The following is a 15,360-nucleotide window of genomic DNA, read 5'->3' as shown; positions in this document are numbered from 1 at the left end:
GTGGATATGGAGCTGAAAGAGCCATAATCGTTTTTGATTCTCATTCTCTCCATGCCAGGCTCTGGCATATATTTTCAGACTTTTCTTGCAAAACAGCTTTCAAAAGGGCTTACCTCTCAGGTTCCACGGCACTAGGTGATTTACTTATATTACCTAATTTCACCCTTTTTACTCTAGGCAGTTACGAGTATAGGCAGGCACCAGTATGCCTATTTTATGTATGAATAAGCTGAGATTCAGCAAGGTTAAATGACTCCCCCAGGGTCACAAAGCTTCACCAGTGTCTGAGTCAACGCAAATTAAAAAGTAACCGGGATTTCAGAATAAAAGTTTAAAACATTCTTGAGAACAGACTGTTTTAAGCTCCTTCAAGCATCTGGCTTGCTGGTGACCTAGACTCTGAAAGGAGTTTCCGCTTTCAGTTTTTGACCAAATAAAGCATCTATCCCATAGGAGTATTAAGGCATCCATTTACTTTTTGATTCCCCATGATCCTATTTGTCCCTGAGGACAAGCTGGGTGTTTTGGATGGTAAATTATTGTTCTAAATGGTGCCTCAGTGGCCTGATGATAAGAAGGAAGCAGCTCCCACAGTGCCAATCTGTAGACAAGGGAATAATTAACGCGTGTGTCAAAGCAGATGGATTTCAGAGGAATGTGAATCCTGCCCTTGGCACAGCATCAGTTTTTGCTGGAGTTTGGTGAACTGGGCTTTATAACTTCTTACCTGATTTTTCTGCTGCCGTGTTTCTCTCTCCTTCCTTCTTTCCTTTTTAAAGCTGTTTTCCTATTTCTTTCAACTTTTCGTCCGCTTGTTATAACTGCTGCATAGAAAATGCAGGAGGCTAGGGACGGTACAGACCGTGGGGCGTGAGGAAGGGGAAAAACATTATGAGAAGGAACTGTTCTGTCCTCTGAACCGGCAGCTCCCTGGTCTGTGTATTGTAATTATTGCTTCCCAGCCGTTTGGTTCAGAGCGAGAGTGGAGTAGACTGTAAAGATGTGTTTACGTCCGCCCGCCCATTCCCAGGGGCTGTGGGCCCCTCAAAGGCTGGCTTCGCGGTTGATTCACCGTGATGTTCCCGGGGCGCAGGACAGTGCCGGCACCAGGCAGATGCTCGTACACGTTGGTTGGCTGAATGAACGGTGAGCAGGAAATGCCAGGAGGGGTCCACGGCGGGACTGGAGGAGGAGGAGAATGGGGCTGTGCGGAGCTACGAGAGGAATCCGAAAGTCTAAGTGTGATGGAGAGAGAAATGGGAAGGGGACGTCCCGGAGACTGGAACTGGGACGGAGGAACGGGATCGGGAAGGCCTGAGCAGGGACCACAAAGGTTTACAGGAGAAAAGTGGGGCGAGCTGAGAGGGAAGGGCGAGACAAAGAGCAGCAGCCGCGCCGCTCGCAGGAAGAAACGGCAAAGAAGCGGCTGGAGGGGGGCGGCCGCGGAGGCAGGGCGTGCGGGCCCGGGCGGGGCGCGGCCGTGGGGGCGCGGGGGCCGTGCGGGCCGGGCCGGGCCGGGCGGGCGGGGCGCGGGCGCGCCGGAAAGTTACTTGGCCTGCGCCGGCCGGGTCCGCGTGCTGGCGGCGGGGCGGCGGGAGGAGCGAAGCGGGGCTCGCGGCTGAAACCCGAAACCTCGGGTCCCCGAGCGCGGCCGGGAGGAAGGAAGCGGCGGCGGCCAAGGCGGGGAGGCGGCCCGGCCGGGCCCTGAGCTGCCGCGGCCGCGGCTCCACGGTGAGCACCGGGCAGGGGCGGGGGCGCGGGCCCGGGAGCGGGCTGGCCGGGATGCAGCGGGCCGAGCATCGTGCGGGGCAGGCAGGCCGGGCCGGCGGGGTCCTCGCGCCCCTTCCCCCACGCCTCCCCGCCCCCACGGCGCTTTGCTTCCCCGCGCGCCCCCTTGGATGTAGGGGCCGTCCTCCCGGCGGCACTCCGCCTTGCTTTGGGGAGCCGGAGCTCTTTGTGGGAAGCTCTTGGGGGCGCGTCCCCCAGGGCGTCTGAGAGGCCCTTCCTATTTGCCGGCCCCACCTCCACTGCGCCGCCAGAAGCCCCTTTCCGAGACCCCCGAGAAGGGAGGACATCGGCGTGTGCCCCGGACTCGGCTGATAGGGGTCGTGCCGCCTCAGGCCGAGGGGCTTCAGGCCCCGCTCGGGGACAGGTGGGTGGGGCGAAGCGGCCTCGACCCTCGGCGGGAAAACGTGAGTTCCAGGTGAGCAGCATGCTCCAGTTCGGGGCTCAGGGCGCTGTCTCCCCGAGCCTGGGCGGGAGGCGCGCCCAGAAGTCGCCCGGCCAGCGCTGGTGCCGCGGGTCTCCTCTGCCCGCACATCTGCGAGACGGACATTCGGTGAGCTTTGTGGGGATTTGGCCAGCCTTCTGCGCCCTCCGGGCTAGAGCTTAACCCCCTTGCAACCGTTTGACAAAGGCATGTGCGATGAGAATGTCCGTTGGATAACTGGGATGTTTTGGTGCGTGTCAGAGAGGTCTGCTCTCCAGTAACCACACGGCCGTGCATTAGCATCACTTTGTATCACATCTTTGAGGCTATTTTTGTTCGTTACTGTACCTTTCCTGCATTTGCGAAGTGCTTTCAAGAGCAGGTCATGTGATTTTCCTCCCTCGAAGCAGGGAGGTGGTGTGGTTTTAGAGGGAAAGGACTTCAGTTCCTTGTGTCCACTGGGGGTAATGACCACCTCGGGCGAGCCTGTCTCGGCCGCTGGAGGCTGGGAGGACGAGCGTCGCTGTGCCTCCTCCCCAGCCAGCCAGCCCGCGTTCAGCCCGGCCTCTTCTGCGCCTGGACCTGGACCTGGCCGTGAGCTCGGGAGCCTACTGCGTGGGGAAATAGGTGGCTTTCCCTTATGATCCATCTTACTGCCGCCACTGAGACAGGTGAGGAGGGGTATTTCCCAAGCCCTCAGAGCAGAAAGAGGAGGTGGGAGGGACCTTAGCTCGTGCAGCTCGGGGCTCTGCATCCAACTCCCTGTAGCTGGGATGCGCGCCACCCCTTTGTGCCACTTCTTCCAGAGCGCCCTTCTTCCTGTCCCGGTCACACCCATCTTCTTTTGTACTTGTTAGATGCTTACAGGCACTTTCGTATACACTCTTGTTTCCTTCGCATAACAGCCCCATGAAGTGCCATTAGCTCCTTGTATAGGCGAGAAAACAGAGACTCCGGAGACGTGAAGTGCTCTGCTCAGCTGGTAAGGAGGCAAGGTTGAACTCGGGTCTTTTGACTTGGCAGTGCTTTTCTTGTGGCCTCCATCACACAGGTGGGTCCTTGAACTCAGGACATGGCGGGGAGGTTAGGGACCCCTCATAAAGAGGCCTTCTTGGCATTTTAGAAATTAAATCCAAGGCCTCAGGCACTAAGGTCCTTCTCTTTGTGTTGCAGCCTGTGCAGTAGAGTCTGAGACCAAGGAGGGCCGTGTGGTCAGAGGGGCTCAGCTCTTTGCTTAGGTTCCGTGGAAGGCAGAATGGGCTGAACTGGGACTGACCTAAGTGTCAGCCAAAGGAGGTACAGTGTAAACTGCTGCTGGCTGGGGCCCCTCAGGAAGCCTGCTTGCAGGAGGAGGGGGGCCGGCGGGCGGGGGGGGACTGTGTGCAGAGCACGCCTCCCCGTGAAGAGGCAGGTGCAGGGGCCACGAGGCTCCAGCACATTGTTGCCTGATCTGAATTTCGGGGGAAGCTGTTAATTTTTATGGAAAACCCCATGTTTTTAAAGTTGGGAGCTGACTCAAAACATTTTTAGAAATGTGCAGAGCAACCAAATTTTGTGTGCAGGCCGGTTGTGGCCTGACCTGAGACTGCCAGCTTGCAACCTCTGTGTCAGACCTTAGGAAGCACTTGCTGTCCTTCTCAGATGCAATAAAGCGTGACTGGAGGGGAGAATGCTGTCTTCTTGCTGTTTTTCTTTGAGAACAAAAAACATTGACCGAGCTGGAGATGGCTGTCGGTGTCCCTGGAGTGTGGAGGCAGGGTTGGCTTTATGACTCGGTGCTTCATTCATTCAGCCAGTACCGGTCTCATCTGTGAGTCTAGTCCCACACCAAGAGAGTGGTTCCAACTAGTTTTTATCTGTTTCCTTGGCCAGTTTGTGCACCCGGCAGGACAGAGGATGGCATTCATGGTAGATGTGTTCAGGGAGTGCTGGGAGCATAAGGAGTGTGGCTGGGGTAAAACATGACCAGGCACCTTGGATTTGGGATGGTGTTTGTGTTTTATTCAAGTAGCAGGTGAGAGAGCCCTGCACTGAGAGCACGGGCTGAAATCACACGGCCCGCCCCCCACCATGCCACTTTCAAGCCTTGACCCTGAGTAAGCAGTGGCAAGCATTCTGGACTATAGTGATTTTTCAAAAATATGAGTAATAAAAGATTTTAAAAATGCAGAGGTACATAGGAAACTAAATTAAAATCCTTTTTACCTCTCCTCCACTGCATCTCCCCACTTCAGAGGTAAGCACTGTAAGTGTATTATTCCAGTGCACAAATATGTGCTCACCAAGTCAAACATAGCTGAAGATGTAATGCATAATTTATTGATACTACATTTTAAAACATGATAAAAGTATTATCTGCATTTCAAACTTTAGAACAAACCTTAATGTATTGAATATACTTTTAAAAATACATAAACGGGCATCATATGTAGTTATATGCCCTGTGACTGACTTTTTCGACTTGACAGTATGACTTGGACATCTTCCAATATCGGTAGCATAGATGTACTTCATTCTTTTCAATGACTACATAGTATTTCTTAGCATAGACTCACTATAATTTATTTAAACGTCCCCTTGTTGATGGACTCTTAGATGTTTCCAACTTTATTATTATTATTATTTTTTTTTTGAGGAAGATTAGCCCTCAGCTAACTACTGCCAGTCGTCCTCTTTTTGCTGAGGAAGACTGGCCCTGAGCTAACATCCGTGCCCATCTTCCTCTAGTTTATACGTGGGACGCCTACCACAGCATGGCTGCCAAGCAGTGCCATGTCCGCACCTGGGATCTGAACCAGCGAACCCCGGGCCGCCGAAAAGCGGAACGTGCGAACTTAACCGCTGCGCCACCAGGCCGGCCCCCCAACTTTATTATAAACGATGCTGTAGTGAACATCTTTGTACATACATCTCTGTGTACATGTAGAATATTTCTGGACAAAAGTTATTCTTAGATGTGGAGTTCAAAGGGAATGTACATTTTAAACATTTATTTAAGCAGAATTCCCTTTGTTTATTGAGATCTGGAGATTGTGCAGAAAAAGAGATTGAATAGCTTTCTTAGGTGGACTTGTTTGGGGATAGGCAGTATTTGGAGTAGTATATTTGGGTATAGGTGGTATTTGGGGTAGGATGTTTGGTTATAGGTAGTATTTTTTGGGATAGGATATTTGGTTATAGGTGGTATTTGGGATAGGATATTTGGGGATAGGTGGTGTTTGGGGTAGGATATTTGGTTATAGGTAGTATTTGGGATAGGATATTTGGTTATAGGTGGTATTTGGCATAGGATATTTGGGGATAGGTGGTATTTGGGGTAGGATATTTGGGGATAGGTGGTATTTGGGGTAGGATATTTGGGGATAGGTGGTATTTGGGGTGGTATATTTGGGGATAGGTGGTATTTGGGGTGGTATATTTGGGGATAGGTAGTATTTGGGGTGGTATATTTGGGGATAGGTAGTATTTGGGGATAGGTCGTATTTGGGGTAGGATATTTGATGGGTGGTATTTGGGGTGGTATATTTGGGGATAGGTGGTATTTGGGGTGGTATATTTGGGGATAGGTCGTATTTGGGGTAGGATATTTGATGGGTGGTATTTGGGGTGGTATATTTGGGGATAGATGGTGTTTGGGGTGGTATATTTGGCAATAGGTTGTATTTGGGGTAGGATATTTGATAGGTGGTATTTGGGGTGGTATGTTTGGGGATAGGCAGTATTTGGTGTAGAATGTTTGGGGGTAGGTGGTATATATAAGGCACAACATTCAAAGCGTATAAAACATAACACCTCCCTCCCACTCTGGCCCTCTATTTCCTTTTTTGGATACAACAAATTTTGCCAGTTTTTGTGTATTCTTCTAGAGATAGTCCGTGCATCTATAGGCAAATAAAATGTATCTTCTGTTTTCTCCCTTTAAAGAATAAATACGGTAGCATGCTATGTACCTGCTTATAGAGTTTTAAAAATCTAACCTACATCTTCGAGAGTATTCCAGACCAAAATTATGTGCATTTTAAGTACTGACAGAGTCTTCCAAATTTGCCCTTAAAAAAAAAAGCTTAATCAATTTACACTTCCTAAAATTGCCCCATCAAATCTTTTTCCAATTTTTTCCATTGAAATGTTGTGATTTCATCAATTGGTGAGGTTCTTTCTAAATTCTGGACTTTAATCCTTTTTTTCTTAATGAGTCAAGCATCTTGCCTTTGATGTCTTCTTCCCCAACTTTGCTTATTTTACTTTTGATTGTGCATGAGTGTTTAATTTTTATATAGTTAAAGCTGTATCACTTTTCTGTGTCGCTTCAAGTTTACTGTCTTACCTAGGAAGTCCTCTCCTATCTCAAGGTTAAATTTTCCTAAATTTTCTCCGTTCTTTCTTTCCTTTATTTCATTTAAAAATATTTTAAACTACTGTTTCTTTTCTTTTACTTTTCTTTTCAGTTTCCCTCCTCTCCAGCACCAGGGAGGTCAGGGTTTGAATTTGCCTGTAGCATCTATATTTTCGTTCACTTACGTAGTGACTTTCTTCACCAGGTCTTAAGGATGAGCTCTTCTCTGGGTGGGAGAAGAGGGAGAAAGGGTATTCTGGACTTTGGAAACATTGTCATGTGCAAAGTCACGGAACTGGAGAACAGCAGTGGGTATTGGAGAACTTTGAGTGATTCAGGGTAGCTGAAGTGGAGGGTAGCTGCCAGTGAATGAATTCTGCGGGTGGCAGAGGATGACATGGTACAGCCGGCTTGTGCAGGGGACAGTCAGTCTGGCAGAGGTGGGGAGGACAGATGGGAGTTGGAGTGAGATCAAAGATTAGATAGAAGCGTCTGGTAGTCATCCAGGGGAAAGATGGTGAGGCTCTGAGCTGGGGTCATGGCTGTGAGGATGAAGTTTTGAGTTAGAATTTATGAGATGTCTGTGATAGGGAATGGAAGTGACCAACATTTATTGTTTTACATACGCTATTTCATTGAATCCTAGCAAGTCAGTATGGACATCCAAGGCTCAGATATGTTCATTATTCTACCCAAAGTCAGAAAGTGTCAGTCGGGCCTTAGCCCCGTTGATTACCTGGCTAGAGTGGTCTAGAATGTCCTAGGTTTCTGTCTTGAGTGATTTGAGTTAGGGTAGTGATTTCTTTTTTCTGGGGTAGAGAAAAACATGAAGAATAGTATATTGAGATGGTAGAAGCAGAGATGATGAATTCCATTTTACACATGTTATATCTGAGGTGCCTGGGTGTGACATACGGGAGGAAACATCCACTAGGTGGGTGGATATGAATCTGGAGTTGCAAAGAGTTGTCTAGGCTATAGATGGAGATTTTGGGGGCTCGTTATTTTAGTGGGTATAGAGAGGGAGCATAAAGAGAGGTGAGGTATCAAATAGGACTCTTTCTTTTGCAAGTGGTAGAAAATCCAGCTCAAACCAGCTTAAGCAGAAAGGAAAGTTATAGGCTCAGGTCACTGAACAGCTCAAGAGTGTATTTGGCTTCAGGCCTGGATACAGGCAACTACCACTGCAAGGGGAGGAGACATGGAGGGGGCAGCAGTTAACGCCCTCTGTAGCTGAGGACGGAGAAGGAGTGCCCCGGATGGCATCCTGGGAGACAGGGCCTTTGCCATCCTGGGAGACAGGGCCGGATGACTGCAGGTCACAAGGACTGGTAAGATGGAAAGGAGGGAGAGGCAGGAGGGAGCGGGATCAGAGCCCAGGGAAGAGGGAGTCTCAGAAAAAAGGGGCAATGTCCAAGGTGTCAGGTGCTGCAGAGAGCTCAGGGAAGGGCCCGTTGGATTCAGCCAGGAGGCCATGGGTGACCTTGCCCTGGACCAAGATAGTCATTTATTTCACCCTCTAGAGGGTTCATATTCCTACCACCCAACCCTGGGGATGGCTGGGTAGGACACAGGTGTAGTGATGGCAGACAGGAAATTTGGGCTTTGCCGATGGTCGTGTGTATGACTACGAGTAACTCACTTGACCTCTTTGGGCTTCAGTTTCATCATCTGTGAAATAACATGACTAGAATGAGTCCATTCTATGGCCTCTTTTAGCTCTAAGGTGTTGGAGATTAATGAATCTAATCACTTCTCACCACCTCTGCCACCACAACCCTGGTCTGAGCTGTTGCCTGTCACCTGGGCTGTGACAGCAGCCCCCTAACTGCTGTCCCTGCCCTCACGCTTGCCCCTGCAGTCTGTTCTTCACCCAGCAGCAGAGCGACCGTTTGAAAACATGGGTCAGTCACATCCCTCTGGTGGCCTCCTGTTACACGTGGAGTGTAACGCACATGCCTCACGTGGCGCATGAGGCCGTACGGGATCTGGCCCTGACTTCTCGGAGTCCCCATTCTCCTTGGCTCTCCCTCCTCTCCGGCTTTCTCCGTGTTCCTTACACATGCCAAGCTCATTCTGGCTCAGGGCCTTTGCAAGGCTCTTCCCTCGGCCTGAAATGCCCTCGCATCATTTTCTGGTCTCTACTCAAATGTCACCTCCTCGGACAGACTTTGCTGACCCCCCGACTCCTGACCCGCCCACCCAGGTCCTCTCCTCTTACCCCATTTTATTTCTCCTCCTAGAAACTACCACTCTCTGGAATTATTTTATATATTTATTGTTTATTTGTTTGCCGTCTCTGTCCCCTGCCCCTGAATGTAAGCTCCAGGAGAGGAGAGATTTTGACATCTTGTTCAGCCTGGGTTCCAGCTGTAGCGTAGAGCTCGGCACAGAGTAGGTGTTAGTAAACACTTTTGGCGGGTAGCTGAGTGAGGGATGAGAAGGGGAAGCTAGGAGTGTCTGGGAACCAGTGGCGATGTGTGACGGCGGGAGGGGACACCCCCTATTCTTCAGGGCTACGTATGATGGCATCTGTATCAGATATGGTCATCAGAAAAAAATTTATCCAGAGGGGACACTACTTTAAGCTATTTTAAAGTAATATTCTCAATTTTAGAAATGAGTTTAATTAGTTTGCTGGACTCTAGGAGGATAATGAGTAAAGCAAATAAGTAAGGGTAAAAACCAATTAAAGTAGTTATCACTGTTTATCTCGTGATAGAAGTAATCATCTCAGTCTTATTCTCAGCACAGCTTCTGTCTCTTCTTGGAGCACATGTGTGTGTGTTTATGGAGGGAGCTTTTTAAAAATTTTTCATTCATCTGTTTATTAAGTATATATAGTGAAAAATAAAGTGAACCCAAAGTGCTGCTTAGAAAGAGTTTCTCAGCCTCAGCCCCATTGCTATTTTGGGCTGGATAATTTCCTGTTGTTGGGGGCTGTCCTGCACATTGTGGGGTGTTTAGCAGCATCCTTGGCCTTAGGTGCCAGTAGCATCCTCTGAGATTTGATGACCGACAATGTCTCCAGGCATTTCCAGGTGTCCCTTGGAAATCTGGAGGGGAGGCAGAATCGCCCCTCCTTTGAGAACCACTGATGTAGAATATTGGGATAGTGACTGGGTTTGATTGTTATCTGGAGTCTTCTGTTTGGACATTTTCAGACCTTTCCCAGCCGTCCTGGTTCTCTTTAGCTTAAAAAGATAAGATTTGCTCTTTCAAGGTTGGGGTTGTGAGCATGGAGCAGCGGCCCCCTTACTTCAGGCGGAGGTAGATTAAAATTGCATGTTTCTCAGTCAGCTGGTCACCTGGGTGCCTGCAACCGTGACTCAGCCTGAGTGCCTGTGTCGCTGGTCCCTGAAGCAGCTCCTTACTCCTGGGGGAGCACTTTTCCATGGTGACTGAGCAGGTGGGCTTCTGGTCTTGAGCCCGGAGCCCCTGCTGGAGTCAGAGATGCTTCTGTTCCGTGGTCTCTGGCAATGCATCCTTTCTCTCTTCTGTTTCATTCACCTAAGTAGTCAAATGAAGCCTCCTTGGCTTTAATTAAGATTTGAAGGAGGAGGGGCTGGCCCCGTGGCCAAGTGGTTAAGTTCATGCGCTCCGCTGCAGGCGGCCCAGGGTTTCGTTGATTTGAATCCTGGGTGCGGACATGGCACTGCTCATCAAACCACGCTGAGGCAGCGTCCCACATGCCACAACTAGAAGGGCCCACAACGAAGAATATACGACTATGTACTGGGGGGCTTTGGGGAGAAAAAGGAAAAAAAAATTTTTAAAAAAAAGAGGAAAAAAGAAACTGATTTTTTTATGTCTTCAATAAGTTTCTTAAACATTTTTTGAGTTTGTCTTCTGACGGCCGCTCTACCAGCCGCTTTCGTGCATTACCTCATATATTCCTCTTGACAATCACATAAAGTAGGTTACTTGCACTCTCTCTGTCCTCATGGAGAAATTGAAGCTCAGAGAGGAGAGGAGACACACAAGGTCCCATGAAATTCAAACCTAGGTTAGGTCAAGATCCCCCAAAATATGTTCTTTCTATTGACTATCAGATCAAAGTAGATACTAATGAGTAGGAGAAATATAAAATATTATTTTCTCCCTCATGCAGAGTGCTGTTGGGAATTCAAAGGGGAAACTGAGGAAGAATTAAGGAGCTATGTGGAGGAGGAAGTATCTTCACCTAAAATAAAAAGTTGTGCAAAAACGTGCATGTCTGAAAGGATAAATAACGTATAAAAGGAAAACTGTAGATAGTAAGAGGTGGCGAGTGTCACTGTGGAGGTGGAATGTTCCAGAAAGCCTTCTTCAGAATTTTGCTCTTCAGGTGGACCTTGAGCTACATGTTAATCACAGTGTCAGCAAGGAGGTGAGTGGCCTGGGAATGGCTGATGGTAGCGACCGCCCAGCTTCCTCCCCAGGCCGCATGGAGCCACCTGCCCTTTTCAGGTGGAGAAGAGGCTTGGTTACGAAAAGCTGCTTGGAATCAATAACATTGTAAACAATGAATTTGAATGTTGTTGACCACGATAACATCTGGAGACACAGAGCAGTAATAGTTCACATATGTGCCAGACGTTATTCATTCGGTCTACAGACAGGAACTGCCACCCGCACTTCAGGAATGCCTGACTTGGAGGATGTGTTAAAGGATAGTTTATGGAGGAAATAAAAACAAAAGGGAAGCGAGACAGCCAAGAAATAGTAACATTCTACTTTGCTATGCAGGCCTGTGCAAATATCTTCTGAAATATACCTGTTGTCTCTTGGAGAAATTCATATTTTCTAGACTTAGCTTTTTGGAAAACTCTAAGTTAGTCCTTTGATATATAACATTTGTCTTCACTCCTGTATCTACCTTTCTGGTGTCATAAAATCCAATAGGACTCAACAATTTTGCTTTTAAATTCAGCGGTTTCCCTCTTACCACTTAAAAAGTGTGAAAGGTGGATGCTGAGCTCTGAGCTGTTTCAAGGGTCCTTCTTTTTCTGGAACATGCCACAGTTACCTGAGCCACACAAATACAGTGAGCGTGTCCTTGCCTGGCAAAGTGCTGAGAAGTTGAGAATCAGCCGTCCCCAGAGGCGCAGGAGGAAATGACACACGTATGACCGAGGCCACACCTGGAGAACTTGTGTGGGGGCCCTCCCTCAGGGCTTTAGTAAGCTGGACAGGGAAAACGCCAGGTAAGTATACTTTGCGTGGGGAAAAGGGGCGCCCAAGGTTGGAACAAGTTGCAGAGAAAGTGTGAAAAGGAAGGAGAGAGTCCGCCAGGCACATTTGGTGTAAGAGGATGGCATTCCCCCGGCTGCCTTGAGGAATCACTGTGTTTCGGGTCATCTAATAGAGTCTCGGCGGTAACCCACCAGCTGAGTGACTGTGGGCAAGCTCAGCAGCCGTCTTCGAGGTTTCAAAAGAAGGCGGTTGCTTTAGAATTGATCTCTAAGGTCTTTTCCAAGTCAAAATTCCATTTATCTTGGTATTTAATGACCTTGAATCATCATGAAAATCATTGTGTTTTGTATACTTTCTTTTAAAATATAGAGAAGTGAATGATAGATTTTCATGTATTTTGCTTGAAGGCTTAAAATTTACGTAAACTCTTTAGACTTTTGATGTTTTAACGTGATAAAACCACCAATTCGTAAACTCAGCTATCCAGAATGAGGCATTTCCAAGGATTAGCTCTAGTTTTAGTGCATTTTTGGAAGGGACATTGTTACTGGAGACCCTCTCTTTCTTTTTTCCCTTTTTTTAAAGATTGGCACCTGAGCTAAAATCTGTTGCCTATCTTCTTTTTTTCCTCTTCTTCTTCTCCCCAAAGCCCTCCAGTACAGAGTTGTATACTCTAGTTGCAGGCCCTTCTGGTTGTGCTGTGTGGGACGCTGCCTCAGCGTGGCCTAATGAGTGGTGCCTCGTCCAGGCCCAGGATCCAAACCGGCGAAACCCTGGGCTGCCAAAGCAGAGCGTGAACTTAACCACTCGGCCACAGGGCCCTTTCTTTCTAATGATTAGAATCTGTGGTTCAATATGGAGTTATTATGGGACAAGGTGAGCAAGTTAGGGTAATGGAGTTGTTTGCTCTGTGGGGTCAAGGGGAATGGGACGGGAGTAGGTGGGACAAGGGGATGGATGGCTATATGAAGACCCCATAGCACCAATCCTTACCAGCCGTTGGATTGCACCATAATATTCATACACAGCACAGTTTGCCTTCCTCAACATCTCTCTTCCCACCTTCGACCTATGTCAAGTTAGGATTGCTTTTTGCCTGTAAAGGGAAAGGAAACTCTACCCTAAAGATTTAACCAAAAAGAGTTAAATCTAGCTGGTCTGGTTGACTAGCCGTGGCTGGGCACAGTGTGTTCACAGTTTAGTAGGTGACTTGGCTTACTTTAGTCTTCCTGCTCTGATGGCATGGGACTTCCAGCCACCATGGTCATAAGAGGCTGCTTTACTTTCAAGCACTGAGTTTGAGTTCCAGTCAAGAGAGAGGGATAGGAAGAAGGGCAGAAGCCACAGCTGAGTCTGTCCCTTTTTATCAGGAAATGGATAGCCGTTTGCTACCTTGTAGACTTCTGTTGACTGGAACTGGGTCTAAAGGCCACCCAAGCTCTGTGCCACTGAGTATGTTTTCGTAGGCAAATTTGGTGCCCCACATTGAGTCAGGGTTCTGTTGGTAGGGGAATGGGGAGAGTGGATATTGACTGGACAATGCATGGTGTCTGCTACGTCTGCAAAAATAATTCTCTGAAGGCAAGAAATGCCTAGTGTGCCAAGATGTCCAGGGTCCCACTGTCATTCATATATTTATTTATTTATTACATATATTGAGTACCTTCTGTTTGTCAGGCACTGTTTTAGATGCTGACCAGAAAATTTACAGACCTAAAATTCTTTGCCCTCACGTAGCCTACAGTCTTGTAGGAGATAAAGACATTAACAAGATAAATAAATAAGTATACACATATGCACTAAGGAGAAAAAGTAAAGAGGGGAATGGGGCCATACAGTGTTGGAGAGGGGTACAAAATGTTAGGTGGCCTTGACTGGAAGGGCTTTGCTGAAAAGATGATTTAAGTTAAGACCTAAAGGAAGTGAGAGAGCAACCTACAGAGATATCTGGGGAAGGGCATTCTAGACATAGGAAACAGCAAATGCAAAGACCCCGAGGTGGACACATGCTTGACGTGTTTGAGAAATAGTGAGGAGGCCACTGTGGTTGGAGTAAGGAGTAATTTTTACTGTGCGGTTGGAGCAGTGATGGAGAGGCTGATCCTGTCCGGAGCTGCAGGTCTTACTCTGAGTGATACGGGAATCCTTTTGGGCTTTTGAGGAAAGCAGTGACTTCTTTCTTTGTTTTGACCTCCGTTTGAACAGGCGCCCTCTGGTCGCTGTGTTGAGAATGGGGGCAGTGGGGATGCAGGTGGGCTAGTGAGGAAGCTGTCTCAGTAGTCCAGAGGAGACAGAGTGTCACCTGGACCAGAGTGATGGCAGCGGAGATAGTAAGACGTGGTTGAATTCTACACACGTTTCAGAAGTGGAGCCAGTAGATTTGCTAATGGACCAGATAGGATATGTGAGTCAGGAGTGACTCCAAAGCATAGGGTCTGAGCAGCTGGAAGGATGGGGGCACCATAACAGGAGATGAAGAAGAACGTGGAAGGAGTGGGTTTGAGAGGGAAGAGATTTAAGTCTGGTTCTGGGCACTGTAGGCTTGTGATAGCCCAGTGGAGATGTCGATTAACCAGTTGGATGGACGAGTCGGCAGCCCTGGGGAGTGGCATTGGCTTCTCTTCTGGAGCAGGGCTCCTCACCAGACTCTTGGTCCAGTTGCCCGGTGAGTCACCACAGCCACGTCTGGCAGCAGCCTCCGGTAGCCTTGGAACGGTGGGCACTTCTGACCTGGCCTGACCCGGCTTTTCCTCTGAGTTTGCTGGGATCCCAGTTCTCGGCAGGATGGCCGTGGGCCAGTGTCTGTGGAGGCTTTCCCGAGGCTGCCCTGGAAAAGCTGGTGTTTCTGCTCTTCTCCCAGCCAGGAGAAGAGCGGGGTCCAGGCTGGGGTGTCCAGTGGCCTGGCGAAGGAAAGGCAGCTGCCTCGCGTGCAGCTGGAGAAGTTCTTTCTCTAGTCGGGTCTTGCCCGACCTTCGGGTGGCTACAGCCCCCCGAGCGCTGTGGTCAAACCACGGCGGCTTTCCCGCCCTTTCTCTTGGGGCTGAAGACTCTCCCTGAGTGAGTTGTCCTCATCATGACTTCGGCGCGTTGTTTGTGGATTTGCTGGGTCGCTGACGTGGCCCCTCTTTCCGTGTTGACCGGGAAACAGGAGGGCGATGCTGGCAGCTTTCAGAGTCGCTGGTGGCCTGGGGACAGGCCAGTGGCCCTTTGGCAGACATCAGCTGACGGTCTGTGGTTCTGAGTCCAGCTGGGCTGAGGACTGAGCGTTCCTCACGTTGTCCCACGTGCGCAGCAAAACTGCTGCAGGCGAGCGGGGGAGCGGAAGTCGTGCTTGTTTTAGCGTGTTATCTGGGGGCTGCGGCCCATGACGGTTTCATTCAGGGCGCTTTGCCTTGGAAGTCGCTGCTGGACTGGTCCCCTGTGAGGAGTCGGCCACCCAGACTCCGCCTCATCGCTGCCCGCTGCGGGAGGAGGTCACCCTGGGGACTGTCTCAGCCGCTGCTCTTCTCTCTTGGCGGGTGAGACGCCGTGAGGACGCCTGACCTCCTTCATTTCATGACTCTCCAAACGCTGTGAGGAGGCAAGTTAAAGAGAAGGTGCTCTTGTGTATATTTTTTCAACCTTTTTGTTGTGGTAAAAT

General features: G+C 49.1%; 1 protein-coding gene across 5 annotated transcripts in view; it reads left to right on the top strand.

The window, feature by feature from the left end:
* Window positions 1-798: 798 nt before the first annotated feature.
* GPR161 (G protein-coupled receptor 161) overlaps window positions 799-15,360 on the top strand; it is a 53,663-nt gene continuing 39,101 nt past the window's right edge. Inside the window, exon 1 of one of the 5 annotated variants that reach the window (XM_070591528.1) lies at window positions 799-1,146. In XM_070591528.1, the coding sequence (XP_070447629.1) occupies window positions 1,140-1,146 (7 nt within the window). In that variant the 5' untranslated portion in view covers window positions 799-1,139. Of the gene's footprint in view, window positions 1,147-1,535; window positions 1,732-1,956; window positions 2,339-2,725; window positions 2,881-15,360 lie in introns of those variants that run through there. The other 4 variants (XM_070591529.1, XM_070591530.1, XM_070591531.1 and 1 more) reach the window with 4 other exon arrangements.

This window comes from Equus przewalskii, chromosome 23 (genome assembly GCF_037783145.1).
Source record: "Equus przewalskii isolate Varuska chromosome 23, EquPr2, whole genome shotgun sequence".
Classification (NCBI taxonomy): Eukaryota; Metazoa; Chordata; class Mammalia; order Perissodactyla; family Equidae; genus Equus; species Equus przewalskii.
The sequence above is the reverse complement of the archived record's forward strand: the minus strand, read 5'-3'. Positions and strand labels throughout refer to the sequence as shown.